General features: G+C 32.4%; 2 protein-coding genes and 1 non-coding gene across 14 annotated transcripts; 1 reads left to right on the top strand and 2 right to left on the bottom strand.

Annotated features, from left to right (window-relative positions):
- The first annotated feature begins 5,323 nt into the window (after positions 1 to 5,323).
- On the top strand, positions 5,324 to 5,396 carry TRNAK-CUU (transfer RNA lysine (anticodon CUU)). The gene has a single exon. It is a non-coding gene; the product is annotated as a tRNA-Lys (tRNA).
- Positions 5,397 to 5,577: 181 nt separating this feature from the next.
- On the bottom strand, positions 5,578 to 11,881 carry LOC112743915 (uncharacterized). The gene is made up of 10 exons (XM_025793343.3): positions 11,464 to 11,881; positions 10,909 to 11,014; positions 9,952 to 10,012; positions 9,556 to 9,848; positions 8,964 to 9,103; positions 7,552 to 7,626; positions 7,238 to 7,328; positions 6,633 to 6,836; positions 6,502 to 6,546; positions 5,578 to 6,070 (listed from the first exon to the last, which is right to left on the bottom strand). The coding sequence occupies exons 1-10, from the start codon at positions 11,677 to 11,679 to the stop codon at positions 5,991 to 5,993; spliced, it is 1,311 nt and encodes a 436-aa protein (XP_025649128.1). The 5' UTR covers positions 11,680 to 11,881; the 3' UTR covers positions 5,578 to 5,990.
- A 3,425-nt stretch (positions 11,882 to 15,306) lies between these two features.
- Positions 15,307 to 22,520, bottom strand: LOC112743914 (uncharacterized). 12 transcript variants are annotated; one of them, XM_072214792.1, is made up of 12 exons: positions 22,045 to 22,520; positions 21,194 to 21,309; positions 17,696 to 20,320; positions 17,502 to 17,550; positions 17,334 to 17,410; positions 17,214 to 17,253; positions 17,012 to 17,106; positions 16,758 to 16,908; positions 16,226 to 16,661; positions 16,066 to 16,141; positions 15,754 to 15,990; positions 15,309 to 15,644 (listed from the first exon to the last, which is right to left on the bottom strand). In XM_072214792.1, the coding sequence occupies exon 3, from the start codon at positions 19,354 to 19,356 to the stop codon at positions 18,094 to 18,096; it is 1,263 nt and encodes a 420-aa protein (XP_072070893.1). In that variant the 5' UTR covers positions 19,357 to 20,320; positions 21,194 to 21,309; positions 22,045 to 22,520; the 3' UTR covers positions 15,309 to 15,644; positions 15,754 to 15,990; positions 16,066 to 16,141; positions 16,226 to 16,661; positions 16,758 to 16,908; positions 17,012 to 17,106; positions 17,214 to 17,253; positions 17,334 to 17,410; positions 17,502 to 17,550; positions 17,696 to 18,093. The 12 variants fall into 12 exon arrangements, 8 of the variants coding, with proteins under 8 accessions (XP_072070896.1, XP_072070894.1, XP_025649126.1 ...); XM_025793342.3 differs by having other exon boundaries at positions 17,744 to 20,320; XR_011871217.1 differs by having other exon boundaries at positions 15,314 to 15,644; positions 20,115 to 20,320; positions 22,045 to 22,514.
- Positions 22,521 to 24,400: the final 1,880 nt, after the last annotated feature.

Below are 24,400 nucleotides of genomic sequence, written 5' to 3'. Positions count from 1 at the left end.
GGAGGTCTAGTGGAAGGACCAGGTTCATCATCAGCAGAACGTCTAACAGTTACTGTTAGCTTATCTGTCTTCTCAAGATCTTCAATAGTTTGGTCTTCAAGAAAAATCACATCTCGGCTTCTAATTATCTTCTTGATCACCGGATCCTATAATCTATAACCAAAGTCTTCGTGACCATAACCCATGAAGATACACTGCTTTGACTTTCCATCAAGTTTGGACCTTTCATCTCTTAGAATGTGAACAAAAGCCCTGCAGCCAAACACTCGCAAGTGACTATAGGAGACATCTTTCCCTCTCCAAACTTTCTCTGGAACATCACCATTTAGTGGAACTGAAGGAGAAAGGTTGATCAGATCTACTGCAGTCCTCATCGCTTCACCCCAAAAAGATTTAGGCAACTTTGCATGAGAGAGCATATACCTGACTCTATCATTGATAGTACGATTCATTCTCTCAGCAACTCCATTATGTTGAGGAGTCTTAGGAACCGTCTTCTCAAGCTTGATCCCATGTCCTTTATAATACTCTTCAAATAGACCCCTGTATTCACCACCATTTTCTGCTCAAACACATTTCAATTTCCTTCCTGTTTCTCTTTCAACACTTGCATGAAAGTGTTTGAAGATTTCGAGCATCTGGTCTTTAGATTTCAAAACAAAAGCCCACACTTTTCGAGAATAATCATCAATAAAAGTAACAAAATATGATGCACCACCTAGTGTCTTAGCATCCATAGTGCAAACATCAGTGTGAACTAAATCTAGATCATGTGATCTCCTATGAGGTCCAGAATTATGAAATGATACTCTAGTATGCTTTCCAACAAAACAATGAGTGCAAGTATTTAAAGTTGTACCTTTCACTGAAAGTGAGTGCTTCTTGGCCAAGACGCTTAGTCCTTTCTCGCTCAAGTGACCAAGACGTATGTGCCACAAATCAGAAGAGGAATCATCAGCTACATTCACATCTTTTTTGCACAACTTTGCTTGCAACCGGTAGAGAGTAGTGAGACTATTGTCTTCTCTAGCAACAATGAGAGCCCATTTGGTAATCTTGCATTTTCCCCTACCAAAGGAAGTGCAATACCCCTCTTGATCCAATGCTTTCACTGAAATGAGATTGAACCGCATATCTGGCGCATGCCTAACATTCTTCAACTGCAACTTGCATCCCATGTTGGTTTCAAGCCACAAATCACCCATACCAATGATATCACACACTCCTTTATCTCCCAATTTGATCTTGCCAAAATTTCCAACAGTATAAGAAGTGAAAAATTCACACCTCAGAGTGACATGACATGAGGCACCAGAGTCCATAATCCAAGTGGAATCATCACAAACAAGATTCACATAATTTTCATCATATGTGATAAGAACATCTTCATAAACAATAGCAGTAGTTTCTTTATCACTATCTTTACCTTTGTCTTCGTTTCTTTCTCTTGATTGTTCTCTTTTCAAGAACCTACAATACCTCTTGATATGCCCCGGCTTGCCACAATGGTGACAAATGAACTTCTTTCTTGGCTTGTACTTTCCTCTTGACTTGCTTCGACTCTCTGATCTGTCAGAACTATGAGGTTTTCTATTTTGACTTCTCCCCCACGACTCTGAAACAAGTTCTTCTAATTGAGAGGAGGCATTAGTCAAACCTCGCTCTTTTCTTCTGGCTTCTTCATTCAACATGCTCTCTTTAACCATTGCTAACGTCAACTTCCCATTTGGAGCTGAGTTAGTCAGTGTCACAACCAGAACTTCCCAACTATCAGGCAAAGAGCTCAACAACAACAAGACTTGTAACTCATCATTCAAAGTGATTTCATTATTTATCAGTTGGTTCACAGTCTCCTGAAAAATGCTCAAGTACTCCGGCATTGATTTACTTTCAATGTACTTCATATTGACAAGCTTTCTAATCAAGAATGCTTTGTTTTGCACATTCTTTCTCTCATATAACTCCTTCAATTTGTTCCACATCTTCTCGGCATTCGTTTTGGTGTCAACATGTGGATACACGCTAAGATCAAGCCATTGCCTAATCAAAGCAACTGCCTTCTGATTCAACTTCTTCCATTTAACATCGGATTTAGTATCTTTGGATTTATCCCCCTCCACAGGATCATACAAGTCCTTGCTATACAGCATATCTTCCATGAAGGTCTTCTAAATCGAATAATTTTGGGAATTCAATTTGACCATATTCGGTCCATGAGTATTTTCCTCCATTTAATCATCACAGAGACAAACAACCAAAGCTCTAGATACCACTTTGTTGGAAAAACTTCAACAAAGGTTCAAACAAGAACCTATCTAACACCGGAAGCACCAAAAATAATTTTTTCCACAACCTGTACGATTAAATAGGCAATACCAAAGATACTCCAAGCAACAAATATAATGGCAGAAATTAAATAATCAGACACCAGAATTTTAACGTGGAAAAACCCCCAAAAGAGGGACAAAAAACCCACGGGACCTAGTCCAGAAAAATCTTCCACTATCAGAATAATGGGTACACAAACAGTCTTCCTAGTGACACTAGGGCATCTCAACAATCAACAAAATATATCATTAAAACTGATGGAATCAACATAAACCCTCCACAAAAGTGGGTATCTCAAATTAGACAAAAGAGAAGGCAATACAACTACCAAGTTATATCATAATGTTCATCTCTACACCAAAAATAACATACTAAAATTTCATAAGAAATGGAATGAATTTACCAGTTTAATCGGATCAAATAGTAACTGCCATTTTCCCCCAAATTCTTATCCTCTTTCTCGATGACGAAGCAGGCTTCGTTTGCTTTCTTTTGAAAAATGGAAAGAAAGCCCTTTCTCTCTCTCACTCCCGTGGCTATTAGCCACTTTCTTTTTATTTTCATTTTTTTTTGTTTTAATATGTGTGGGTTCCACTTGAGGTTGGAGACCCACCAACACCTTTTCAAACTGATTTAAAAATCTGTTCTTCTTTCTCCAGTGAGAATGCCAACCTGAAAATGGAGCTCTTCACAGCAATGAAGCTCTGATACGGTGTTTGTGTAGCAACAACAATGGCAAGATAAATAGTGCCATAAGAACCCGCTCCCAAGACCTTCAGCTTCTTCCATTGTAAATCACTCATTTTGGATTGATTTTTCTTACTCCTGAATCAACATCAAAGGTTACATGCTTACAGTGATAAAAAAATATTATTTATGAATGTACAAATTTTTTGCATACCTGCAGTTGGTAGTTCTTTTGGCTCTTTTTTAGGATTCTCAACTCAGCTTTGTGTTCGATTAATTATTACTAGGTTTGTTATAACTTATGCTATTTCCATTAATTATTTGTATCACTTGAATGAGTTACGAGTTGATTTTATTTACGGAAAGATAATATTTGATTTGCATATATAATAGAAAATATAAAGACAGTGTCAGTAGGATTAATTTAAAACAAAAAACAAATTCAAAAATCTTGAAATATCTCTATCTTAATGACAATTTTGAACCAACTTTAATTTTCAAACCCAAATAAAAAGTGAAATAGGGGTGCACATGGGGCCGGGTGAAGCTGGGTTCGCCGTGACCCGAACCCGACCCTAAATAATGACCGGATCTATTTATGAGACCCTTATCCGACCCTAGACCCGATGAAATCGTGTTACTTTCGGGCCACATTTAAGCCGGGTCTAGACCGGGTGAAGCCCGGATCTTGATCAACTTTATCACGACGTCACCAAAAATTAGATTCTACATCTTTTGAACCTCTAAATTTTAGAAAATAATTATTCCATAACATTGCAACATTCACATAATAATAATTTAGAATATAATAATAATAATTTAAAGTTTTATAATAATAATTATATCAATTACACATTAAACATTCAAAGTTCAAAAGACAATTAAAACAAAGTTAACAACCAACACAAGATTAACATAATAATAATAATTTATAGTGTCATACCAACCAATAACAACAAAATATTAAGTAGTAAACAACTACACGGGTCCAACGGGCCGGGGCCGGGTGACCCGAAGCTTGACCCGAACTCGATTTAATAAATAACCGGGGCCATCTATTGAAACCTCGGGTCTGACCGGGCCATAACAAAACCGGGCCAAATTAGCTCCGAAGTCATCGGGCCCGGTCCGGGTCTTCGGGCCGGTCCGGGTCTTGTGCACTCCTAAAGTGAAATATATCTTATGACAGTTTTGAACCCAGATTTTGTTAGTAAAAATAGTTATGAAATAGAGATAATTTAATTTTAGAATCTTTACCTCTGTTTCATGGTATTTATGTCTACTATGACCTCCATAATTTCTTTTAAATTTTAAAAGTCAACCAAATATTTAGTCTAGTTTGATTATCCAAAAATTCAAATAGATATAATTTAAATTAACGTTATTTTTTTAAATCAAATAAATATAATTAATCATATGAGTATAATAATACGAATATATATAATTTTATAAATCATTAATTTAAATTATATTTATTTAAATTTTAAATTACAAACTAATACAAATTTTATAATTTAAAATTCTAATTATTTAAATAAAATTAAATTGATTAAAAAATAAAATATATCAAATCGTATTAAAACGTAAAAAAGTTTGCTGAGTCTAGGGGTGTCGGGTGAAACCGGGTTTGATGTGACCCTTACCCGACCTGAAATATTTGAGACCCTTACCAGACTCTAAACTCGGTGAAATCACACCAAAATAGCCCCTAAAGTGTTCGGGGCCAGGCCGGGTCTTCGGACTAGAGCGGGCCATGCACACCCCTAGCTGAGTCTATAAACAAACTTTACGTAAATAAATAAGTTTAGTCAATGTGATAGGTGAATTTTGTGCACTTTATGAAAACACAATAAAAAAATTAAATCCTAAAAAATAACATGATTTTTTTAGAGTTAATTTTTTTTATATTTTATAATAGAAAAAAAAAACCTAATTAACATTGAGCTGGTCCAATATATTAGATAATTTTATTTTTTTAATAATTTTTAATTATAATTTTGGTTAAAAAAATTATATAATAAATAATTAATTACAATTTCTCAATTTAATTTAGTTAAATTATTTTTAAAATAAAATACGGTAAAAAATCTAACATTCATAGTTATATCAATTGATTTTTTAATTAAATCATTTATATAAAATAAATCAATTTTTTTTAAACCAAATAATAACACTGTCATCCATCCAAAAATAACTTTATGTGAAGTTGACTGTAAGTGAGTTAACATTTTCCTATCTTTGTCGGTTGGGTTGTTGTATACAGAAATAATCAGACAAATAAGAAAAAGAGATTTTAGATATCACACTTGCCCGTCTAGCTCAGTTGGTAGAGCGCAAGGCTCTTAACCTTGTGGTCGTGGGTTCGAGCCCCACGGTGGGCGTAAATTTTATTATTCTTTTAAGGCTCTCTGAAGCCTCCCAACGTCTTCGCCAAATTGCACCAAGCTTTCCAAACGGACCTAACATTAGTCGACTACATATTTCGACTTATATCCCAAATAAGCAATTCGAATGATTTAATAAAAAATAATAATAAAAGAACTACTAAAATTGCTATAATCATTATGGTGCCAAATGAAGTTTGAAACCGGTTTCTTTACGTGTTTTAGTGTTTACTCTTACAATATTCCCGCATTTATATTATCACATAAGCCTCATTAGCAACCAACATTGTCTATGTATTCTCATTTGAAACAAAACCAGCAACATTGTCTATAAGTACTATGAAATTGTGAGGTTCAAAGTCTAAGCATCAACAGAACTCTGCTTATGTATTTCTGGCTCATCCTTTAATTTTTCTTCCAATTTTCCGTGGTACAAACCATGCAGCTTTAACCATTTTGTAAAGTGACAGAACCAAAGAGGAAGAGATCAAAGCTGAGAACTTTTGAAGCATTCACTAATATAAATCAGTCGTCAGTGGGTGCTTGGGCATCCAAAATATTGCGATTAGCACACTAGAAAAGCGGTCAGGTTCAGGAGAGCGATGGAGATGCCCACAACTTGACTTTCTTGTCGGTGCTGGCTGTCGCCAACACCAAGACTTGTTCTTTTCCTGGAAAAGGAGCAACAAAATTTTCAGATAACAAAGAAAATTCATGCTCGTTAAGCACACCATACAAGCTAGGTATGCAGACACACTTCTGTTTTTTCAAGACAAAACAAGAATATCATTAGAATGAAGAAATGAATGCTACAGGGTGAGAGGATAAGAGATCCTCCTAACAATATAAAAAAAATAAGAATAAATAAAATGATCAAAGTACAGCTTTTCAAATGCAGACAGACAATAACAATAAGCAAGCAAACACAAAATGTATTGTGGTACACTTCAAAAAAATATTCATTGTAAAGATACCAATGAAATTTTGTGTAGTCAACTAAACTGCTTGGACAATAAACTACCAAGACATAGATCTAGCTGAAATTTTGTCAAATAAACTATGTTAAAAAATCAGACATGAAGAGTTAGATCAGCAGCTTTACCCATTGGAATACTTTTTGGTGCCCAGGACATGCACGTAATATCACCTGGAAGTGAAAAAATTAAAATAAAAAATTACTAGATTTTTCAATTGCAAGTATAGAAAATCCCAAAATTTGATACACGTGCATACCATCATGGGCTTTATCAGCTGTATCCAAAACCTTTCCAGTCTCAACACATAGCCACTGCAGTGTAGAACCATGGGTTGCAGCCAAAATTTTTCCATCTGGCGAAATACTAAGGCGGTCATAGTGCAAAGTAGTACCAGCAGAATCATGAAGAGGAATTGGAAACACCTTCAGTGTCTTTGGATCCTCAGAGAGATGATAGCGAACTTCAAGTTACAGGGAAAAATATTAGGTGAGAATAATTCAATTAAACATCAAAGAATGCACAATTTCCAAAAGAATGCTACTCACAGTAGAGGGAAGGACACCAGTAGCCAACCAAACAATATACACTCTTTTCAAACAATAGCCAAAGCAAATAGTAACATAGAGAAAAGAAAACATGCCTACGATCAGCCATAGAATATTATTATCCAAGTATTACTTTGAATTTTTCATTTAATAAAAGCATGACATATTTTTGTCTTGAACATTTAAACTATTTGCAAAGGTTACTGAGTTGAGGTTTTTTTTTTTTTTTTTTTTTTTTTTTTTTTTTTTTTTTTTTATAGGAAAACTAAAGCAAATTTGACAAGTGGAAAATAATCAACTCTCAAATTTTGCTTACCATTGATATTCCATATTCTCATTGATCCATCCTTTGATGCTGTGATTATTTGCTCGGAGTTTGGGGAAAAGCATAACCAAGTTACTGCACTCTGACACAAAAGGAATAAACAAAATCATTGAGAATACCAAATCCAAAATAAAAGTAATCCATCAAAATATATGAAAATTAACATATAATATACCTCTTTGATAATGGAAAAATGAATCACCTAATGATATATATAATCTAAAAATTTTTTGGCCAGCAGATATAAATGGGAGCTTGATATAAATGTGAAATCAGTAAATCACCCGAAACTATATATATTATACCTTATGCCCCTTGAGCTGCATAACATTTGCAACTTCTTTGGCAGATCCATCCTTTGCATACACAATCTCCCAGACCTACCACACGTCATAAAAAAACATCAAGTAAAGAAGATATCAAGGATTCCAATGATAAGGAAGCAGTCCAATTCTGATCTTTTTCAATCAGAAAATATAGCAAAAGGGTATGCATTATTATGCTAATGGTTCATTAAAAGGCTCCTTGGTACATCTAACAAATTGGTAGATGACTTTACATCAAGTATGAACTAAATTGTAAGTGATAATCTCACTTGGATAAATTTCAGAATATTAAACCTCCATCTATGTCAATTCCAAAGAACAAACAGAATTAAGAAGTGGAACAGCAATGCATCGCATATTTAACTGATTTTGGCTTGCCAGTATTGTTCTTCAAAAGAAAAATTTATAGAAAGATATCAGATAAAAATGGTAGATCATAGAAAATATGTTGATCATTATACACTTAAAAGCTTCACTTGGCAAACTAGTACTACACTACTACAATACTTTGCATTACTTAAGCTTCATATTCTAAAGTGATATTAAAGTTCCTATTAAACTTCAATCTTTTATTTTGTCCCAAAACTTGCCCAAGCACAGCCTAAGGCATGATGTCTTGTGTCACAAGGATCAGCACTGGCTTCAAAATCCAGTTTCTGTTTTCTCCATCCTGCTCCCACTCATCCACCAACTGACTCGCTATATGTCACCAAGTAATTTCCTACTTTTTGTTCATTCTCTTGCTTCAAAATATCTCCATACTCCCATCTTTTTCACTCCTTTATCTATGTCAAGTTTCTCTATAAATTCCATTCTCACTCACTGGCCACAACAGAGAATTGTTAGGTCCCAAAATTGAAACATTAACAAACATAAACACTAATAAATAATTAGACGAAGAGAGAATAATAGGAGGGAAAGATAAAGTTAACGTGGTTGGATGTAGTTTAATACAAAAGTAGGGAAAGAAGGAGCATTACAAGCTACTTTCAACTTAAAATGCTAGAAGATATATAATAATCAGTTTACCAACTGCTCCACAGAACAAGGTTTATCACGTATCTTACCATAAACTTTGTACAAATATATATATATAAAAATGAAAGTAGCAACTTTTCCATGTTGCTTATTATCAATTGTTTCAATTGAATTGAAATAAATACAACAGGATACTTTTCAAGGAAAGCACAAAATATATTAAATACTACTGGGTGCAGCCTCATTGCATGGGCTAGGATAAGGGACTAAAACTGGAATTCAACCCTAGTTAGTGCAGGAATAGGAGAGGAAACTTAAAAGGCTACCTCCTACCTCCTATAGCATAACGCTGGTTAAGTGCATGTGAGACACAAAAAAAAAAGATTAGAAACTCTGTAACTCACAGAATTTACCTTAACATCTGCAGTAAAGGCCGCAGCCGCAATAAAACGCCCATTGGGTGATATAGCAGCCATGTTATTTTTCAATTGATTAGTATCGACATGACCCACATTCTTCCCAGTTCTTCCATGCCAAAGCATGATATCAGTCCCTGCATCAGAAATTAAAATTTTGGACAGACTGTAGAAAGCAACCATCAAGCAGTATATATTGGTGTAAAGATAGGGTTGATATTTTCATTCAGCTAGATAAAGGCATAATAAAACAACATACATTTGAATAATAAATAAAAGCATAAAACATGGTCTGTTTGAATCATAGAAACGTAAGATCGTTTGTGGTACTGGTAGCTGAAAGCTGTACAGCAGTTTGCAGTCATATACAAAGGTCCAGCCGTTCAGACAAGCAAAGGCAAGACATATAGGAGCCCGTATTCTATTCTAAATCCTTTTACCATAAAACCCAATTCTTTCTCAACAAGATATATTTAATTAACATTGACATTCCCTTTATAGTTGCTGAATACTATTAAATGAGAGCAATATATAAAGTGTGACATAACATTTTGTCTATAATTCCAACATGGCATTATGCTAAAAATACCTTCTGAACATGAGGCAATAATTGTACTTCCATCGGCACTTCCATAACTTGCCTTGGCTCCAAACAAAGTTATTATAGCTCTTCTGTCATGAACTTTGTGATGTTCCCACTTAATTTCGGGGAGAGGAAGCTTTGTTTGTGTGTTGTTTTCAGAAGCTTTAGGTTTCTCTTCCCCATACATGTATAATGAACTACCAGAGAGTGTATGAGATGCCACAACAATGGAGGATGTATCACCAGAAAATGCAACAGCCATTGGATGACCTCCAGCAGGCAAATTGATTCTCATAAACCTGCACAAGAGTTAAAAGGGGAAGATAAAGATTAGGCAAATAGAGCATCAATAATATCAAGATGACGTGTAAACATACGAAGAGATTTTTGAAATTCACATACTTGAAACTTTTACTTGAAGCATCCTCCAACTTAAATATCCTTATTATTCCATCCGCACAAGCTGTTTGCAACAATAAAACATTGTAAGAACATAAGAAAAAGGTTCATATATTATGCTTAATAGCTCAAACAAGTAGAAAAATAAAACAAAATTGATCATTAGAAAAATTGGAACAGTTAGGAATCCTAGGTTATATTAAGGCAGTCCAATGCACAAGCATCCTGCATTAATACAAGGTCTGGGAAATGGTCGTACACAAAGGGTGTAATGTACGCAGCCTAGCCATTACATTAGTAGTTGTTTCCACGGATTGAACCCGTGACCTTGAGGTCACACGGAAACAACTCAATCATTGCTCTAGGGCTCCCTTTCAATCCTAGGTTATATTAACTAGAAAGAAAATAGCCTACAACAGTGACGCATTATTTATAACTACATGTCAGCAAATGTGAAGTGACAACTAGGTATGTGAATATTGAGGCAAAAATATGTGTTGCAATATGTAATTTTAGGAGATACTTTGCGTCATGGGCAGTTTGTCCGCAACTTCAAAGGCCTTATGGGATAAAAGCAGGTGGGTTTATGGCTACCCAGCTCATAATTTCGTTACACTTGACAAAATAAATAAATAAGTCCACAATGAGGTTTGGATGTGCATTTATTTGTCAACTTCTGTAGAGAAAGTGTTGAACTGGATTTTTTAATCAATCATTTCATAATCATAAATCATATCCACGAAAGCTGTGAGATTTATCTTCACGACTCTTCACTTGAACAACGTACATATATAAACAGAACTATGGAAACATATTTTTTTTGCTACAGAAATTTTAAATCTAAAATTAAACTTGAACAAGGATCATGTATGAGCATCCATGAGGGTTGAGAAAATCTCCTTTAACTAGGTAGTAAACTACTGGCACAACTAAACAGATGTAAACAGAATATCCGAATACCTGTTGCCAGATTTTGCCCATCAGGAGAGAAGCATAACCCATTAACAGCATCACCATGGCCTTTCAGGGTGTTCAAATCCAATGGATGATGTCGCTTGGTTTGATCCTAATGTGACACAAACAGAAAAACTTAAATCCAGACCCCATAATTTCTAAACAAGTAAATTACTCAACTATCTCAATCACTACCCCCAAATGACCAAAACAGTAAATACAACCACTAACATAACCCATTTTTTCTCGAACATATTAAACATTATTTTGGTTGATAATTTAGTTAGTTAAAACTTACAACTAACAACTACTTAACCGTACAAGTTGAAACTAGCTCAATAACTTCAACCATAATTAAACATTCAAACATCATTGCAAAAAAATAAGTGTAAGACATAATAATACATCATTGCAGACACATCCATGAGAGGGAAATGGATAATTTTTTTCACATCACTAAAGAAATGCATGCAATGCCAGAGGAACTAGAAAAGAGTGAAAGAATACATACTACATAAAATAAATCATTTTTAATCGATAAAAAAAAGGGGGAAAAGGGACCTTATCGGAGTGGGAGTGGGATTTGGAGTGGGTTTTCTTGGAAGGAGGTGGGTGGGAGGGTTTGGAATGGGAGGAGGGGGGTTTGAGATTGATATTGGGATCGGCGAGGGATCGAATCTCCGATTGGCGGTTACGGAAGTAAGTGTTGAAGAAGAGGAATGCAATGATTGCTCCCAGGATCACTGACAGTGCTACAATCGGCATAATTGGATCCATTTCTTCAGATTCTTTATTTGTGATGCGATGCGATGAAGAAGAAGAAGAAGCAGTGGAACTTGGGGATGGGAAGAGGAAGAACTGAAGCAGGGGTTGGGGATTAACCCGATAACCCGTCACACCATATGTGCCGTCAGGGGAATTGGCGGTGCGGTTTAGACCGATTTTGAGCCAAAATTTATTTTATTCCAAGATTAATTTTATTTGTAGTGTGATTTAGATTTGATGATTTTTTAAAAAAATTTTGATTTGATCTAAACTAATTTTAAGCGGTTCAAGTTGAATTAGATTTACGATTTTATTATTTATAAATTAAAAAAATTAAATATATATAACAAATTTTAATATTAAATTTTAAATAACTATCAATAATATAACAAATTTTAATAATATCTTACAAAATTAATAATAACATAACAATAGAAATAAAATTATAAATTAGTTAAAATAAATAAATAAATAAATTATATTTTAAATATAAAATATTTATTAAATAATAATAATATATGAATAATATAAAAATGTATAACAAATTAAATATGTTGTGAGTATAATTATAAATATAATAATAAAATAATAATATTATAGTACATTGTACGGTTTGAATTGAATTAGATCAATTATGAGAAGTAGATCCAAAATCTGATTCGATCCAACAGTTTATAAAAAATAAAATCCAATCAAATTTAAATTAGTGCAATTTTAATCCATTTTCAATTTAGATAAAATTGGATAAACAATTTAATTTAAATCAATTTAGATTTAAACATCCCTACATACAGTATTAACTTTTTCAAGAAAAATACCAACCAAAAAATAATTTAATTCTAATAACTATCGGCTCATCCACAAAAATAACTATTTTTAAACGGTTGGAATGAATAGTTATTAAAAAAATTTAATTATTCAATCAAGTTGAGTTGGTCTAGTGGTTAGCTCACTAGTTCGCTTAAATAAGTGTTGGGGTTTGAATCCCACCTTGTGCATGTAGCAATCCATTGGCCAGCAACAAACCCTTAAATGGATCTCGGTACCGCGATAGATTAATCATTGACCTGTTGGACTAGGGGATACTATGGGAAACTAAAAAAAAATTAATTATTCTCTTCATTTTTATAGATTTACTAAATTTTTAATTAAGTTCTATATTTTTTAGTTAAATTTTTATATTATATTAAATTTTATAAATAAGTTTTTATCATAAAAAAAATATTAATTACAATAGAATATTCAATCAAATGTTAGACATATTTATTTTATTTAATAAAATATTCTGTTAATTTTAATATTTTTGTCACGGTAGAGACTTAATTAAAAAAATTAATATAATATAGGGACCAACTTAAAAAAAAACTATAGAGATCTATTTAAAAATTTGATAAAACTATAAAACCAACAAAATAATTAAACCTTAAAAATAAATATAATTAAATGATTTTATAAAACATTTTATATTGTGGAGTGTATTAAAATTTAAAATTAAGAGAAAATTTCACTTCTTTCTCCAGAAAGATGTTAAAATGACACTTTTTTCTTTACCATTTGTAAAATATACATTCATCTTCCTTATAACTTTTAAAAAATCTTCTCTTTAATCCATTTTAAATTTTTTATATTAACTAACGTTAACTTTACTTATTTTCCAAAAAAAAAAAATTAAATATTTTTTATCAAAAAATTTATTTTTTGATTAAATTTTGTTTATTAAAATACTTTATAACAAATGATTTTTTACCAATTAAATTGTATTTTTACTAAAATTTTTTTAAAAAAATTTTAATATTAAATTATTTTTTTTGAGATAACAAATTATTTTTTTAATATCAAATTAATTTAAAAAAAAAAAACACAAATGACAGATTGACAGTCACCCTTGTTTCTAAAAGTTGTCCTTAGAGGATCAATACTTCTCCTTCTCTAGATGACTTTTTTTTTTTTTAAGTTTTTTAAAAAATATTTCGGTATAAATATAATTTAATCAATAAAAAAATTTGTTAAAAAGTATTTTGATAAACAAAATTTAATAAAAAAAATTTTTGTTAAAGGATATGTTTTAATTTATTTTTTCTTAAAAATGGATAAAATTAATGTTAATTAATACAAAAAATTTAAAATAGATTAAAAATAATTTTTTTTAAAAATTATAAAAAATGAGAGTGTATATTTTATAAATAGAGGGGAGAAAAGTGTCATTTTAGCATCTCTAAAAAAAGATTAAAATTTTTTCTAAAATGAAACTAAAAAAATATAAAAAATTTAATGCTCAATTTGAGTTAAATCAGTACTGAAAGATCGTACTAACTTAATTTATTTTTGAAAAATTTATCAATTTAATTTTTAAAAAAAATGTTAATGAGTTATAGTTCAAATGACATAATCTTTTTATTTTTGTTAAAAAAATTTAAAAAAATCTAAAAAAAAATACTTATACGAGTTAAATAGGTTTTTCGATTAATTCTTATTAAATCATTTTGATAACTTATAATGTATATGATATTATGTCTCATATTTTTAACCGAGGGTTGCTACACATCCAAATCTTTTTTATCCAAATTCATTCAAGTAGGTCTAACACCAACAAAAAACACTCTCATTAAAAGAATGTAATTACACGGGCATCTTCTTCTTCTTCTTACGCTCATTTACGCATGGAGCTTCTTTCGTTATTGTCATCACCAACAACACCAATATTTTACTAACAAAAATCAACATTTTGAATTTGAATTTATACAATGGACAATGTTCGGTTCATTTAGTATTATATAGTGGTTTCGCTTTGATAATATTTTTGGTTCATTCTAGACGCAAGTGTTTATGAATTCAAATTTATATAATGGATAAATGTTCGGTTTATTTGGTATTATACAATGGTTTCGGTTTGATAATATTTTCAGTTCATTTTAGACACAGGTGTTTCTGAATTCGAATTTATATAATGGACAAATGTTCGGTTCATTTGGTATTATACAATAGTTTCGCTTTAATAATATTTTCGGTTAATTTGCAGTCCAGATGTGTTGTCGATGAATAATTTGTCCCAATGGTTAGAATGGCTTTTAAGACAAATTGAATGGAATGTAATGAACACTACAACAAAACAGCATTTTGGCGACGGTTTTTTTTAATGCATGGTGACGGTTTTAACTGTCACTAAATGGTTTTGCGACGGTTAAAAAAAGCGTCACAGATTTGAGCGTCGCCAGCTGACATAGTGACGGTTTTGGACCACCGTTGGTAAGGAGTGTCGCTAAATTGTTTGTAACGGTTTTTAAAATATAAAACCGTCACTAATTTTTAACACTTGTAAAGGTGTTTTTTGTACTATATTTCGCGATGTTTTAAAATTGTCGTTAAATTACTAAATTCTGTGACAGTTTTTTCTTATAGTTCATGACTATTTTAAACTGTCAGAATATTTAGTGACGATTTAAAACCGTCATTAAATTACTAATTTTTATGACAGTTTTTAGACATATTTAGTGACAGTTTTTCGATTTAAAGCCGTTACTAAATTACTCATTCCTGTGACAGTTTTTTCCTGTATTTAGTGACTGTTTTAAACTGTCATAATCTCTCCAACATCAAAAATTTCTATTATCAAAAGTTGAATTCTCCAAAAATGACATTGTATTTCAACAAATTCAAAATCAATCCCACAAGTTTTACAAAAATAACAACAATGTGAGGCTAATTTTTCCCCAGCCATTTTATGGAGTGGAGGGGCTCAAAAAAAAGAGAAGAAAAAAGCTCATATATACTACTAAAAATTAAATGCATATAGCATAGCGAAGGGGTATGAAGGAAGCATATTGTTAAATGCTATTAATTTCTTTCTTAACCAAGGTGCCATCTGGAAATTCTCCATGTAGCAGTTGGTTTAGTGGTTCTTCTTCGATGTTATCTTGTAACACTTGTTGCCCAAAAAGCTGGGTTGATTCGTCGAAGATAATAGCCTAGCCCACATTCTATTTTAATAGGAAAAGAAGATAAACAGATTAAATTCGTCAAAGATAAAAGAAAAAGAAGACTAATCAGATCAAATTTGAATAAGATGAAGCAAAAATTCATTCATACCAAGTTCAAGTGATGGACGTGTGTTAGAACCTTGAGTTCAGCAAGGAATTCTTTTGATGCTTGCATATCCATTCTCTTAGTTGCCGCTTTCTGCAAAATAAATGAGTATAGAATTGCATCTCAATCTAGGAAACATTCTTATGATTTAATAGAGATTTTAAACAGCATGTGACATAAATAAATAGAAGTAGCGCCGGATAATAGAAGCCGAACTCTTCCACCTAAGCCTTGTTTTATCTGTCATAAAAGAAAACATCAATCCAATTTATAGGTCAAATTTCACCAACAAAAATCACAGTAAAGTGCAGTTACCTTATCAAATACAAGCCTATCAAAAAATGGTGCTGCTTTGTCTTGTGGAAGACCCTTCTCTAAGTATTCTAACTTGCTGTCATCAGAATCTAGACTAATTACTTTGCATGATATTGGAAATTAAAGGTCTAAAATAGAATTGTTTAGTGGTGAAACGTACTAATTATATGCATACTGAAACAATGCACTTCCGAATGCTCCTCCGGATGAAATTTGGCTATTGATACCTTCAGGAACAAGTCATTAGTTATAACTAAGACATTTATGAGTTAAGGTAGCAGTAGGACAAAAGTAATGTCTCTCTACTAGCATAAACACGCTCGAAAACTCTAGGAACACCACAAAATATAGTTAGCTTCAACACCTGAACATCCTCTATTAAGTACCTTACATTCTGAAACAATTAACATGGAACGAAGCATCAAAATGAGACATATACAAGAAAGAGCAAAATACTAATGATGAAAACTGAATCCGAATCTTACGCCTTGCCAGAATCCAATTAAGGCTCCCCTCTAAATGGAATAGGTCTCCATTCTCTGGTCATAGACATGAGCAAGAGGAAGAAAAGAGAAGTACACATCATCTTTGCTTGCCTGCAGCAAGTAGTATATATTATGAGTAGAGAAAATTCGAAACAGGACAAAGTGTGGTATGAAACTTGTGAACATTCAAGAAGATTGTTATCTTACTGCTTTGTCTGTTAAATGAAGTATCTGATCAATAGACAAAACTTCGCTATGAAAGCCTCATTCTTAATTATGACACCTTTCAGTTCGCCTGTGGTTCCACTTGTGTACATGAATGTGCAAATGTCAGTCTTCTTTTTTGGTGGTAGGTCCCCTGCATGCAGAGTAGAATATACAGGATTAAACAAATCAAAGTGGTTCAAAGTTTTTGCTTTTAAACATGAATATGAAATTAAAAATCAAGCTTTGTTTCCTACCAACTGGAAAAACTCTTCCCAAGAGAAGCAGGATGTACCATATTCCTCAGCTTCCTTCTTTTGCACGGTCGAAACATTACCAAAACTCACAATAGCTATATTATTAGATTGTAGAAGTTGGTTAGCATTGAGAAGAAGGAAAGATTAGCCTTAATATAACAGAAGCTCAGAAACTGAAAGAAAGTAGAATCATTTGACATACTTATAAGATTTGAAGAACACTGACCAAAATAAGACAAAATCTGTGAAATATAGAAACAGTTAATCATCTCCAACAAATTGAAGAACTAACTCAAATCCAAACTCAGGAAGTAAAACTCACAGAAGGAATCTTGTTTTCCTGTACAAATGCTATTGAAACTTGAGCATGGTTTATGATAAACTCCACTGCATTTGGACCTGTTCTTAGGTACCTCAAGAATCATTAGGGAAATGCTTGGAATAATAAAAAGCATCTAAAAATCAATGAGAAAAGGAGTGAAAAACATACCAAGTGTGTCATATAATGGGACATATGTTACTGAATGGCTATTACAAGCCTGCAGCCACCAAATTTAAATCAAGTTTAGTACTAAACAGTTTCTTGCTGATCAAGTATCATTTTAATCTGAACAAAATTTGAAACCTTGTTGAAATTAAATAAAACTTTTCTAGAGCAGTAAAAGCATGGAGTTACTGTGCAACCCTTTTAATCTTGTGTAAGACTTAAAACCAGTATTCTTCAAGCATTACTTGCACAAGTAACAAGAAGATAAAACTTCAAGCTTCACCGCGTTGACTAATGATTGCATCAATTTCATCAAGAAATATGGTTGAGGGGGCATGGTGTCTTGTAAGCTCAAATAACACCTTTATCAACTTTTCGGAATCACCTGCAACCTAGAATAAATTCTGTAAAAGTGTAGGCCCAGTTGCCCACTATATTATAAACTAAACAGAGAAGAACAAGGAGCACTTTGAAAGCTCTTTCTCTTCCTTACAAGATAAAGGCAATTTAATCCAAACAAAGGAGGAATCTAGGCATTCAAATGAAGCAATGTCATCTAAAATACAAGAATAATTCTAAAATACAAAGGAGGAATCTAGGCATTCTCATCTGGCCAAAGATCTTGCTTACAGCCTAAAGCTTTAAGATCTTTTCGAGCATTGAGGTGGTCTTTTGACTTGGTGCTGTCATTTAGCAACGTGTATATCACATTATCACATACATTTTTTTCTATATGCATCACATCAAGATTGTGACGCAATAGGTTATACTTCCAATAGGGAAGTTCAAAAAAAATGCTTTTCTTCCTCCACTGCTTAGCACCTTCTGTAGCACGCTCACCACGTCTTCTTTTCCCCTTAACTTTTGCCTCTTCTTTTCTACCAAATGTGACATTGATGTCCTTGACATGCTCAAGTATATCAAGACCAGATAACCTCTTCGGTGGATTGCGAAATTCTTGCTCTCCATTAAATCGAACCCTATTCAATCTAAACTGATGCCTTTGATTAAGAAAATGACGATGTCCTATGAAACATGATTTTCTACTATGAGGAAGTTGAAAAGGAACAGAGTCGAAGTTACAAGATAGACAAGCAAGTCCAGTATACGTGTTCCACCCGGAGAGAATTCCTAACCCAGGAAAGTCACTTATAGTCCACATCAACGCCGCATGCAATTTGAACGCCTTTTTCTCAAAAGAATCATATGCATCCACACCCTCATTCCATAACTCTTTTAGCTCTTTGATCAACGGTTGTAAGTAGACATCTATATTGTTTCCTGGCATCTTTTTTCCAGGAATTATCATTGAAAGAATAAAAGACGTCCGCTTCATACAAATCCAAGGAGGAGTGTTGTAAGGAATGAGAATAACTGGCCAGGTACTAGAATTTGCATTCATACTACGATAGGGATTAATACCATCAGTAGCTAATGCCAAACGTATATTTCGTGGATCCTCTGCGAATGAAGTGTTTTTTAAATCAAACATCTTCCAAGCTTCTGAATCTCTAGGATGCGTCATTACACCATCTTCCTTAGGAGCAACATCATGCCATCTCATGGCCTCGGCTGTCTTTGAAGACAAAAATAACCTTTGCAAATGAGGTTTTAGTGGAAAGTAACGAAGAACTTTAGCAGGCACCTTCTTCCTAATATTCCCATCATTTGATTCTTGAATCTCACCACCCTTTGTATCTAGTTTCCATCTAAACCTATTGCAAACTTTACACATTTCTTTCTCCTTGTCTTCACCCCAATATAGCATGCAATTGTTTGGGCATGCATGTATCTTCTCATAATTTATACCAAGCTTCATAAAATGAACTCGGAATCTCTGCATGTTCAAATACATCATGTAAGAGTTCAAATATCATCGACATTGCCTTGTCAGTCATCCCACATATACACTTAATATGATACATCTTCACCAAAAAGGACAATCTTGAATATCTTGTACACCCTTCATACAAAGGTAGTTCTGCATAACTTGCTAATTCTTCAAACTCCGCTGCATCAGCTACATCTGGCATCACTCTTTCAACTCCATCAATGTCTTCATCTGACTCTAATGAGACTTCATTTGCCCAGTGCATATCAGTCCCAAAAGCATCTCCAAGCATGTCATGAATAGAATCTTGATTAAACAAAACATCAAAAGCATTTGAAGCATCACTATTTGAGACGTTACTACTGGGATCCCCTACCTCAGTCTCTCCGTGATAAAATCAAAGTGTATATTCTTTCGGGAATTGGGTACATATCAAGTGATCATACATCTCACCCTTTGTCACTTTTTTTCTAAAACCGCACTTCAAACAAGGGCATACAGTTGCTTCAGCTAAACTATTTTCGAAGGAAAAATCAATAAACCTCCTAACCCCTCGCTCATACTCTATTGAGTTTCGTGGCTTTGTGATCCATGACTTATCCATTGAACCAATATAAGAATATTCCTTCAAATTTCAAACAAGAGTATATCCTTAATTCTATCTACAATGCAATAAATACTAAACTATGAAAAGTACCATGCAAAAAAAATATAGTTTGTGCAGTAGTAAAAATGAATATAAACTAAGAAAGGCACTCCCAAACACAGTTCATAACAACACTTACAGATGAGAGGCTAAAATTTCTTAAGAGCAGATGCAGGTTCAAGGCTTGAGGGTAAACTTGCCAGGCTCGGTGTATTTTGCTTCTAGCTGATCAACTTTGTTAAATTTAAAACCCCTGATTCTCAATACCTCAGGCTCCTTGGAATCCTTATGGTCGACAGTTTCAAGGGTCCAACATTTGTTCTGAACTGAACCACTTGCATTAACCTATTAAAAAAGAAGAGAAAAAAAAAACTCGCATTAATCTAAACGTTAAATAAAAAACAAGGTCTTCCATGCATGTGTATTAATATTGAACAAGACAAATTTCAAGATTTGATTAATTTGGGATATGTAAAAATAAAAATGAAATAGAAACAATGCAATTATAAGGCAAATGACAATATAAAGTATTTAGGATATTCATAAAAAAATTCAAAACTTTTATTTTTTAAAACTGGGATATCTTCACTAGTTATTTGGATAAGTTGGAGTCCAGTAGATTGTAGGATTGACTTGATTTTATTTTAGTCTATATCTGTTATGGTGTTAAAAATTTAAATTATTATCTTCTCTCACCAAGCTCTAATTATTTTATCTGCGCTACATCTAGTAACTATTCCTTCTAAGCTGTAATTGGTGGAAAATCTGCTAGACTCTTGTGGAATAATAATAAGGTTTGAAAAGTAATTTTAATAGTTAGAAAAGTTTTGATTCTTAAAAATAAATCCTTATCATAAAAAAGTCAAAGTATATATATATATATATATGGGAAATGCTTTAATTAAATTTGACGGTCCAGGATCCCAATAGTAGATGTCTTAGTTCTATCCTTCCTGATCCTGGTCCAACATTGAAAAACACTAATTCTGGTCCAAAACTGGTATTAAAGAGAAAGAAAGCACTACTAAAAATAGCAGCAGCAGTAGTCTCGCGATGTGAAATATATTAGCAATGGAGAATTGGAAATCTCATATATATATTAGCAATTTTATTTCTGTCTCATGACACATATGCTACATTAATTTATTTCCTATAATATAGAAGGAGAAAAATATGCCACATTATTTATATGCAATTGAATAAATACATGATTATTACCTTCAAAGGAAGTTTCCTTTCTCTTCCTGTTGGATTAATCACACCCTTCTCCTTTAGATTCTTCAAGGCCTTGGTCCATGCAAATATCTATCCATCCCTCTTCAGAATTCAGATGCCTAACGTAGTGCAAAGCAAAAGTAGTGCAATCACAAATCATATAAAATGACCAAAGATATATTAGACACATGGAAAAAGCTGTGCCTTTGTTCTTGAAACAAGAAACACACACAAAAGCTAACTCAAAGAAGAACATCATATATTATGATAAATTTTGCATTGCACAAACCAGAGCTGCAACTCTGAAGTTGGTTACAAGATTAGATTGAAACCACAAATTCTACCTATGACTAATCCACAATATAAACTCTGAGCCAACTAAAAGCATTGTTAAATACTCAATTGAAGAGCTAATTCACAATATAATATGAACAAAAGTAAAACATCAAAGCGGAGACTATAATAAAACTTAATGATAAGAGCATTTTTAATGTCAAACTTGTACTACAATAGCAATAGAAATAAGAGAAGGCAAAGAAAAAAAATCAAACAACTTCGGTTGAAGCATTTCATCGAACATGTTGAATATTATGGTTGAAAGAGAAGAAATGGTTACCGAAAAGAGCCCAGAGGTTAAAGAGCTCCTGCTGAATTTAATCACACATTGAATTTACATCTCATAAAGAGGCAATATCAAAGATAATCTAGTAAAATAGATCGATGAACAAAGAAATTTAAAAAGTTGAATCCATATATGTTAACACATCAAGTCATCAATAATCGATTAATCAGAAAACAAGATCTTGAGAGAGGCACAGAAACTAGACGAGAGCATATCAGTGGAGAGAACTGACCGAAGGCGGGAGAGTTCAGAGGCAGTGACGGAGATTTGAAGCAAATTGTGATGACTCCTTCTAGTGGGGGATCAGAGCAGAGAGCAGAGCAGCGGCGGCGAGAGCAGATTTGAAGCAAAAACAGAGCAATGGCGGAGAGAGGCACAAAAGAGAAAAAGAGAGCAGATCGGAGATTAGCTCAGAGGTGGCGAACGATAAATGCTAACTTCCTAGAGATTCAGATTCAAATCTGCGAATGCCATCTTTCATCTCATATCTGCAGTAGTAGGACTGAACGACGAAGAAAGCTGAACCACGAAGAACGCGAACCGCGAAGAGCACGAACACCATTGTTACCTTCTCATCTCTTCTCGTATAATCTCAACTCCAATTGCTACATGACCAATTGAATCAGTTAGGGTTTTGGAAAATAGAAAATAAGAAGAAAAAGAAGCAAAAGAATAAATTGCTATGTTTCTTATTACTAGGACACCTAAATTTTTAGTAACTCTAAAAAAATTATATAAATAAGTGTCACCATTTTATTTAATAACAACTGTTTAAGTAAGGGTCATAAAATAAGTGTAGTTATTTATCTAATTTGGTGTAGTGAAAATCTAATGCAATTGAATAAAGTGATAATAAATAATTTCATTCTTTTTTGCTAAAAAAAGACTCAATCATTAATAAAAATACATCGAATTCATTTCTAAATCCAAATGAATCTTAATTAAACTAAGAAATAAATCAAAATTACTTAGGAAATAAAAAGTTTGGTCAATACTTATTAGTAGTGTCAAGTGAATCTCAATTAACACACAAATGAACCAAAACAAATTAAGAAATGAACCAAAATTATTTAATGATGGCAGCAGAGAAAATCATAACTAATAAAGATGTTCGCAAAATGTTGGTATTGTTGGTGATGATGACAATAATAAAAGACGCAATATTGAAGAAGAAGAAGAAGAATCTGCGTGTGTGAATTTATTTGGAAGAAAAAGAAAAAGAAAGAAGAGGAGAAGAAGAAGGAAAGAAGAAAAACATGCGTTACGCGAATTTAGAAGAAGAAGAAAACGGAGAAAGAAAAGAAGAAAGAAGAAAACGTGAAAGGAGAAGGAGAAGGAAAAAAGCGTCTAATTTAAAAAATTGTTATAACAACTTGATTAGATTTAGTTAAATATTTTGGTTAAATGTATAGTTTTATTGATTCTTAATATATTAATGGAGCTCTTAACAATCGTTTATTAAAGAAGAATTTATAGAATAACTTATTTGATTCATATCAGCAATTTTTATGGGATAAATTGAAGTATTAGATATTTAAAAATATTATGTCTATATAAAAAATATCTATCAAATTAATTAATAGTCGTATATTTGAATATATTTATACATATTAATTCACATCAATTTTAATTTTTTAACAATCAGTTACTGGAATAATTAAATTTGTAATAGATGAATAATTAAATATGTTTACAATACTATAATAAATTTTTTTATAAAATGCCTCGTACTTATATTTAATTATTTATACACATTAATTGATTAGTGACCGATATTTTTTTTACATCTAATCTAATATAATTATTAAATCTTTAAGAAAATAAATTGACTCGTGTGTTATTGGACATCGCTAATCCATGTAAATTAAATTAAACTGGTTTTCAATAAAAATCTTGAGTTATTGACCAAGATGGATGTTAGTTAATTTAAGAAACCAATTAGATTCAATTAATACTTTCTTTGGAGAAAATAGTTTAATTATATTTCATTAATCAAAAGAAATGAACTCAACACTATAACAATAATGCACAACAAAATTATTCATAAAACTCAAACCTAGTAGTATGCATGCAAGAGTATCAATACTCTAATTAGCAAGGTAAATAAAATTAAGACCCATCTAATTTGGTAATCAACAGGAGTATTGACTCCTAATTAATTTCGAAAATTTCGAAATTTCATGTGAGAGGATTTAATAATACTGCACCTATTGATCTAGTGATTGACTAGTAATACACTAATACTTTCATATTATAAATTTGGATTCAAATCTCATTTTTTACTTTTAACATAAATATGATAAATTAACTTACATCTAGAGTCAAATATCTGGGCGTGATGGGAAGAAGGATTATCTAAATGTTAAAATTTGCAAAACAGACAAATTTATTAAAGAAAAGCAAACGTTTTAATGTAAATTTGAAGAGACTTTGGAGAGTTTTCGACCACTGTAGAGACTCAAATGAGAGAACATAAAATGAGAAGACACTATATCCAACTCAAAACTTTAAGGTAATAAGTTAATGAGTTTCTCATCTTATAAACTCCTCACTCTTCCTTACTTTTTTTGATGTGAGACTAATTTCAT

The sequence above is a fragment of the Arachis hypogaea genome, chromosome 14 (genome assembly GCF_003086295.3).
Source record: "Arachis hypogaea cultivar Tifrunner chromosome 14, arahy.Tifrunner.gnm2.J5K5, whole genome shotgun sequence".
NCBI lineage: Eukaryota > Viridiplantae > Streptophyta > Magnoliopsida > Fabales > Fabaceae > Arachis > Arachis hypogaea.
The sequence above is the reverse complement of the archived record's forward strand: the minus strand, read 5'-3'. Positions and strand labels throughout refer to the sequence as shown.

Coding starts and splice junctions, on each gene's coding strand:
- LOC112743915 (XM_025793343.3), bottom strand. CDS start 11,679: ATGGATCCAATTATGCCGATTGTAGCACTGTCAGTGATCCTGGGAGCA. Junction 11,015..11,463: donor CCCACTCCCACTCCGATAAG/GTCCCTTTTCCC, acceptor GTGTCACATTAG/GATCAAACCAAGCGACATCA. Junction 6,547..6,632: donor AGCTGATAAAGCCCATGATG/GTATGCACGTGT, acceptor TTTCACTTCCAG/GTGATATTACGTGCATGTCC.
- LOC112743914 (XM_072214795.1), bottom strand. CDS start 19,356: ATGATGTATTTGAACATGCAGAGATTCCGAGTTCATTTTATGAAGCTT.